The sequence below is a fragment of the Poecilia formosa genome, unplaced genomic scaffold, assembly GCF_000485575.1.
Source record: "Poecilia formosa unplaced genomic scaffold, Poecilia_formosa-5.1.2 Scaffold619, whole genome shotgun sequence".
Classification (NCBI taxonomy): domain Eukaryota; kingdom Metazoa; phylum Chordata; class Actinopteri; order Cyprinodontiformes; family Poeciliidae; genus Poecilia; species Poecilia formosa.
This window is the reverse complement of record NW_006800558.1, coordinates 19,182-26,018: the sequence shown is the minus strand read 5'-3', so window position 1 is coordinate 26,018 and position 6,837 is coordinate 19,182. Positions and strand designations below refer to the sequence as shown.

The following is a 6,837-nucleotide window of genomic DNA, read 5'->3' as shown; positions in this document are numbered from 1 at the left end:
AAAAATATATATTTTTTAAATTACTGCACACAAACATTTCAACAAAATATGTTTGTTAGATCCAAGCAGGATGAAAGTTTGAATAAAAGTGCAGTTTTTAAAAAGTAATAAAGTGATTCATGAAGACCTGCAGCTTACTGAGGTTTCATCAAACACATCAGGGACGGGAAGTATTTACTGCAGCTCAGGCCGTTTCTGTGATATTGCAATAATAATAACATTTTTATCACAATCTCCTCAGATCAGTTTGGCCTTCACAGAACATTGCATAACAGTTTCTTTACTGCTTTGTATTTATGTTATCTTTATCAACTTACAGATTTAAAATGAAGAAATATGAGACATTGGTGCAGCTAACTGGATGTTTTTGCAGGGCGCGCTGGAGCAGTCGCTGCAGAACTCTGTGGCCTTTGAGAGGCAGAAGAACATGGACAACCGAGTGAGCATCATCAGAAACAGCGTCCAGGTAGCTGAGCACACCTGAAGAAAACAGGCTGAGGAGCATCAGCTCTGATAAAAACAAAACGTTTGTCTGCAGCTGATGGACCAGGCGGTGAAGAACATCGAGGACATGCAGGACGATTTCGATTTCTGCTACAAGACGCTTCAGTCACGAGGTGAGCGCCGCTTCCAGGGTCTGGACAGCTGGAAGGAAACGCTGAATATTCATGTGTTTGATTTTCCAGAATCGGCAGACAGAACATCAGAGATGATCAAACAGGGAATAACTCGCCTGCAGGAAATGCTCAACAGGCTGGACTTTAAACGGAAGGTCAGCAGAAACACGAAGCCTCAGCAGCTCCAACATTTACAGCTGTAAACTCGTCGTTCTTCGTTCCTTCTCTGGTTTTCAGGAGATCCTTTCAAAAATGGACGTGGTGATCAAAGAGATCGACGACCTTATGACCTCTCAGCTGCGACCGGAGCTGCAGGACTGGAAACGGCGGCAGCAGATCGCCGCCATCGGTGGGCCGCTGCTGACGGGTCTGGAGCAGCTGCAGAGCTGGTAAACAGCTGCAGCAACGCACAACAGCAACATCACTTAATATTATGATGACAGTCAGGATAATAATCTGCTAAACTCAGCGGACAGGCGGACATATTTACGCCTAACAACCGATTTAATAGCCAAATCAGCGCTTATAAACACAAACAGCTCGACACAAATACGTTTACTGCTCAGTTTTAGCTAAATGAATGGAAAATATCAGTGATGACATCATCTAGATACGACAGAGAAAACTTATGACATCACAAAAATAAAGTCATTACATGAAAAAAGTTGCAATAATTTAGGAAAAAGTCGCAATGATAAGACAATAAACTCCTAATAGTCATAATCATGCAATAAAAAGTTGTAAAGTAAAAAACTATATGACAAAAAAGTCAGAATAATACCTGAATAATGTGATATTAGTAGAATGAAGTAGTAATTTTATAACTGCTACAAGGAAAATAGTAAAAAAAAAGAGTGGTAAATTATAAGTTTTTAATTTTCTCTTCCTTTCATACACTGTTTAGTTTATTTAGGAATGTCCTTAAGTTCACAGAAAATATTGTGAATATTAAATTAAACCTGGGATATTCTCACTATGCTAAGCTAGGCTAAGTTAGCATGTTAGCATCAAGTTCAAGTATTTTATTATTCATATAAATATTAAGTGATAAATTGAATCTTGACTTAAAAAAAATTAAATGTTGTGAACATAACTCAGATTTTAGCAACCAGAAGATACATGTGGGTATGCTAGGTTAGCATTAGCTAGCATGATTAGCAGTTTTAGTTTCTGTTTTTCATTCTATGTAAAGTAAAATTCATTAGTCATGTTTCTATTGGCGAAATTGTAAAACAATAAATATCACATGAATGCTAAACAGTTTTTTTAAGAGTCTGACCTCCATCTGTTGGGGTCAAACGGCTCTGACCCTTTGACCCTCCTGCTCCCTCAGGTTCACTCTGACGGCACAGAGCCTCTTCCAGATCAAACGGCAGCTGGACAAACTGGGAGAACTGGTGGTGAAGGTGACATATGAGAGCGACCCCATCCCGCTACAGAAGCCTCAGATGGAGGAGCGAGTCAAGTACCTGATCTACCACCTGATCAAGAGGTGAACCGGCTCCGCTGCCCGGTTTAATCTGACATGACTTCAGCTACATCACGAATATATCATCAGTATATCATCATGTTCGGTCCATTGCAGTTTAATGAGTCTTTAGTAAGTTTTAAACGTCTGGCTTGGTTTCAGCTCCTTTGTGGTGGAGAAGCAGCCCTGCATGCCCACACACCCACAGAAACCTCTGATCATCAAGACGGGCGTCCAGTTCACCACCAAAGTCCGGTAACGAGAGCCCAGCAGCCGCAGCGCTTCCTGAACGACGCCTCATCACTGCGGCCGTAATGCAAATCTCTTCTCCTCCTTTCAGACTTTTGGTCAAACTTCCTGAAGTGGATTATCAGCTAAAAGTGAAAACAACATTTGATAAGTATGAAAACAGTTTTCATCCTGTTTGGTTTTAATCTGGACGTTAATCTGAGGAGTAATGAGTGTGTCGTCGTCTCTGCAGGGATCTTCCAGCCGGCAGAGTGTGAGTTTCCCCTAACGTCTCCGATAAAAAACACTAAACATGAAGCTACATTTTTATGTTTTTTCAGTTATAAAACAGCAACATACCCAGTTAGTTTGCAGCAGAACATTATGACCACCTTCACAGCAGCTCTTGATGCTCAAGTCAAAGGTTTTTTTACTGAAATCTGATTTTTTTCTTTGCATCGTTCATGCTACTCGTTAGTCACACTGGAGTGTGAACGGCAAATTAGGAAATAACCAGTCCAGATTCCTCCCTACTGACGGAGAAAGTCCAAAAAGTTCTGATGGGATTCTGATGAGGTCCGTTACAAACAGAGAAAAAAATACTGAAATTACTCAAAAAACTTCTAGATAAAGAGTTCCAAACGCTGAAAATGTATTAGAAAATAACATTTGGAGATTAATTTCAGAAATGTTCCAGAAACCTTGGACATTTCTGGAACATTCTAAGTTTTTTGTAGAAAATTTCAGAGTTTTTTTGCGTAAATAGTTTCTGTCTGCGTTTCGGTGGTGAATCTGAGTCGGACTCCGTCCCGTTTGCTCCTCAGAAGTCGACAGTTCTTCATCCTCACCAACAACACTAAAGTGATGGACATTGAGGATTACTCCAATGGCTGCCTGTCCGTCGAGTTCAGACACCTGGTAGGAAACCTTCACTGCTGAGCAGCACAGGTTGCTGCAACGCTGCCTGAAAGTTGACCCAGTTTGTGTTTTACAGCAGCTGAAAGAGAAGAAGTACACCAACGGCACCAAGGGCAACGAGGTGACCAGACTTCAAACACATCTGAACATTCACAGGCAAAATGATCACCGTTTAAAGGAATAACACCACAAAAACTGTACAAAGTCGTACATTTAGAAGGAAATGTTTCCCTCATTAACAGAAAGTTTATCCAGTGGTTTGGAAAACTCAGGATAGTCAAATAACCAGAAAATTACAGCTAAAAACATACAGGGCATCACAGAAATACATGAGACCCTGATTGCAGTTAAACTGATCATAAATATATTCAAATCCATGCAGAGAGCTGAAGGTTACCGGTTGCTACGGCAACCACCAACCGCACAGCGAAACTACCACACAGTTTGACCAAATATAATCAATTTAAAGAATAAATAAAACAATTTAGACAAATTTCACATCTATAATAATGTTACAATAAAACCTTGGTACAGATATATTCATAATTTTTTATCTTATCAATAATAAACTAAGAATGTAGGATTTTAATAAAACAGTCAAATTATGAAGGGAAGCGATGTTTAGACCGTTTGAATAATTTAAAAAATCCATCCAGTTTGTACATCTTTCCGATCATTTGGAAAATAAAAATACATAAAAACTGAATCTATTAGGTCTAGTTTAGTAAATTACTCGACCAATCAGACATTAAAGTCTGATTAAATCAGACTTTAATGATAACAGTCTGCTTTAAAGTGAAAGTCGGAGCTATTATCTGCAGAATGTATGAAATATATGTATTACATATTTGTTGAAACTATCTGAAAGATTTAACTGCTCTGCTTTCTCCCAGTGCTAACTAGAAATAACCAATCAGAGCCTGGGGGCGGGGCTTAATGCTGTCAATAACTCTACTACGCTGGATCTAGCATAGCATGTTGTGAATGCTAAGACTAGTTAGCATCGTCACTAAATGGTTTTTCTGTAACTATGTTGTTTCTCCACCGTTAGCACATTTAGCAGCCAGTACATGAGGATGACTGGCAGCGTTAAGCCCCGCCTCCTGGCTCTGATTGGTTGCAGTTGAGGGCTACACAAAGTCCCTGCAGGGCCTCAGTTTGGACTCGGTTGGATCTGATGGCTGCTGTCTTTCAGGGCCTGCTCTCTGTGACGGAGGAGCTCCACTCGCTGAGCTTCGAGGCCTGCTTCACTGTACAGGGCCTCGCCGTCGACCTGGAGGTCAGAGGTCATTTCCATCACCATGCGCCGGCTGCTGCTGTTGCTCATTTCTGCTCTCCTCTCCCCAGACATGTTCGCTGCCGCTGGTGGTGATCTCCAACGTGAGCCAGCTGCCGGGCGGCTGGGCCTCCGTCATGTGGTACAACCTACTGACCGACGAGCCGCGGGTGAAACGATTAGCTGCTCAAAACTTTAGCCAGACACGCTAACCAGCTAGTCACATACTGCAGGCGGCTTAAGCTGAAGCTAAGTGATAAATCTGATGTTAAAATGTAGTCAGAGATGTAAATGTGGTGAATTTAATGCTAAACCAGCCTGCCGTAGCCGTTGGCTTGGTTTTGCTGACTCGTGTTTCCGTACAGAACCTGGGCTTTTTCGGGAACCCGCCCCGTGCCAGCTGGAGCCAGCTGTCTGAGGTTCTCAGCTGGCAGTTCTCCACCTTCGCCGGCCGCGGCCTCAACAAGGAGCAGCTGGACATGCTGGGCGAAAAGCTGCTGGGTACGCGCCTGCCTGCCTGAGCTGCTTTACCAACTGAGGAAATGCAACAACAACATCCAATCAGAGTCAGGAGGCGGGGCTTAGCGCTGCCACTCATCCTCATGTACTCAAATGTGCCAATGGTGGAGAAACAACTTACCGTTACAGAAAAACTGTTTATCCACCGTCATTGGTCCCTATGCTAACTAGATTTAGCATTCACAAACGGAGGATGATTGACAACGCTAAGCCCCGCCTCCGGGCTCTGATTGGTTATTTCTAGTTAGCACTGGAAGAAACAGGAAATGCTCAACTTTTTCACAGATTTTCTGTCTCATAACAAACTGTCACAACATGGTACCAGCTTCAACAAATATGTAAAAATATATTTTTTTATAAAAGTTACAGTTTAAAGATGGAGGATAACTCTCTCTGTCACACCAAACAGCTTCTGCTCTCATCGGTTTCTCTGGTTTTATTTCACTCTATGCACACGACACTCTGCTCATCCAAACTAATAAATAAACTACTAAACATGAGAAAACAAAAATATGGACAGATTTTAATCAAGTGACATTTCTGCTGTTTTCTGTTTCTGCAGGTCAGCATGCCTCATGTGGGGATTATCAAGTCTCCTGGTCCAAGTTTGCTAAGGTAACGACCTCACAGCGACCTCAGACTGACCTCAGACTGACCTCAGACTGCTGTTCTTCCCTCTGTCACTCCTTCTGCTCTCTGTCCTTCACAGGAGAACATTCCTGGGAAGCCGTTCAGTTTCTGGATGTGGCTGGATTCCATCCTGGAGCTCATCAAAAAGCACCTGCTGCCAGTCTGGAACGAGAAGTAAGTCCCCAACGCCTCCATCAACCTGATGGAGCCTGATGGAGCCTGATGGAGCCTAATGGAGCCTGATGGAGCCTAATGGAGCCTGATGGAGCCTAATGGAGCCTGATGGAGCCTAGATGGAGCCTGATGGAGCCTGATGGAACTGGACTTTGACTAGGCCATCCTGACCCATGTTCTAAATTATTCCATCATAAGTGAACCTGAGCCCTGCAGCTAGACAGGTTAACCTTCTAACAGGTTTACCTGTCAGGATTTAACTTTAACCTGGCCTGCTTCCCACAGCATGATGCTGACACCACCAGGCGTCTTTCTGGGTGTGGTGTGTTCAGGATAGTGAAAATCAGGAATCATTTCCTGGATTCTCTCCAAATAAAAACGTTGAGGTTTGTGTCTGGAACAGTGAGAAACCTCAGTGGTGTAAAGCCTTTATCAGATAGCTGTGATGTTCATGAAATCAGCTGCTGCAGGGACTGTTTTCTGTCTTCATTTTACAGCAGCAGTTTAATCTGAGCTGAGGAACTGCAGTTTCCTGTAATCTGCCCAGATTATTTCTGCTTTGCTTCATTGTTCAGGCCGTACAGAGAAGTGGTGCAGAGCAAAACGTGCTGCAGCTTCACAGCTGGAACAATAGTTCCTACAGTAAAACCCTGGAGGCAGATGGAGAAGTGATGAAGGTGATTTTCTGTCTGCAGCTTCATCATGGGCTTCGTGAGCAAAGAGATGGAGCGCGCTCTGCTGAAGGACCGCGAGCCTGGAACCTTCCTGCTGCGCTTCAGCGAGAGTCACCTGGGAGGAATCACCTTCACCTGGGTGGAGCACAGCGACAGCGGTGGGCGGAGAGGCCAGCACACACACACCATACACTCACACCTTATACACACACACACACACCATACTCACACACACACACCATACTCACACACACACACACTACACACACACCTTATACACACAGACACACACACCCTAACATCCAAACCTTCCTTGGCCCTGAATTGGTTTTC

General features: G+C 43.2%; 1 protein-coding gene across 3 annotated transcripts in view; it reads left to right on the top strand.

The window, feature by feature from the left end:
* Nucleotides 1-6,837, top strand: part of LOC103130255 (signal transducer and activator of transcription 4) — a 23,428-nt gene that overhangs the window by 13,693 nt on the left and 2,898 nt on the right. For all 3 annotated transcript variants that reach the window (XM_007541591.2, XM_007541593.2, XM_007541592.2), the window contains 16 exons: nt 374-466; nt 539-617; nt 687-772; nt 855-1,006; nt 1,951-2,109; nt 2,248-2,340; nt 2,426-2,485; nt 2,567-2,587; nt 3,138-3,231; nt 3,308-3,352; nt 4,427-4,510; nt 4,579-4,677; nt 4,873-5,008; nt 5,589-5,641; nt 5,736-5,830; nt 6,526-6,662. In XM_007541591.2, the coding sequence (XP_007541653.1) occupies nt 374-466; nt 539-617; nt 687-772; nt 855-1,006; nt 1,951-2,109; nt 2,248-2,340; nt 2,426-2,485; nt 2,567-2,587; nt 3,138-3,231; nt 3,308-3,352; nt 4,427-4,510; nt 4,579-4,677; nt 4,873-5,008; nt 5,589-5,641; nt 5,736-5,830; nt 6,526-6,662 (1,486 nt within the window). The remainder of the gene's footprint in view (nt 1-373; nt 467-538; nt 618-686; nt 773-854; nt 1,007-1,950; nt 2,110-2,247; nt 2,341-2,425; nt 2,486-2,566; nt 2,588-3,137; nt 3,232-3,307; nt 3,353-4,426; nt 4,511-4,578; nt 4,678-4,872; nt 5,009-5,588; nt 5,642-5,735; nt 5,831-6,525; nt 6,663-6,837) is intronic.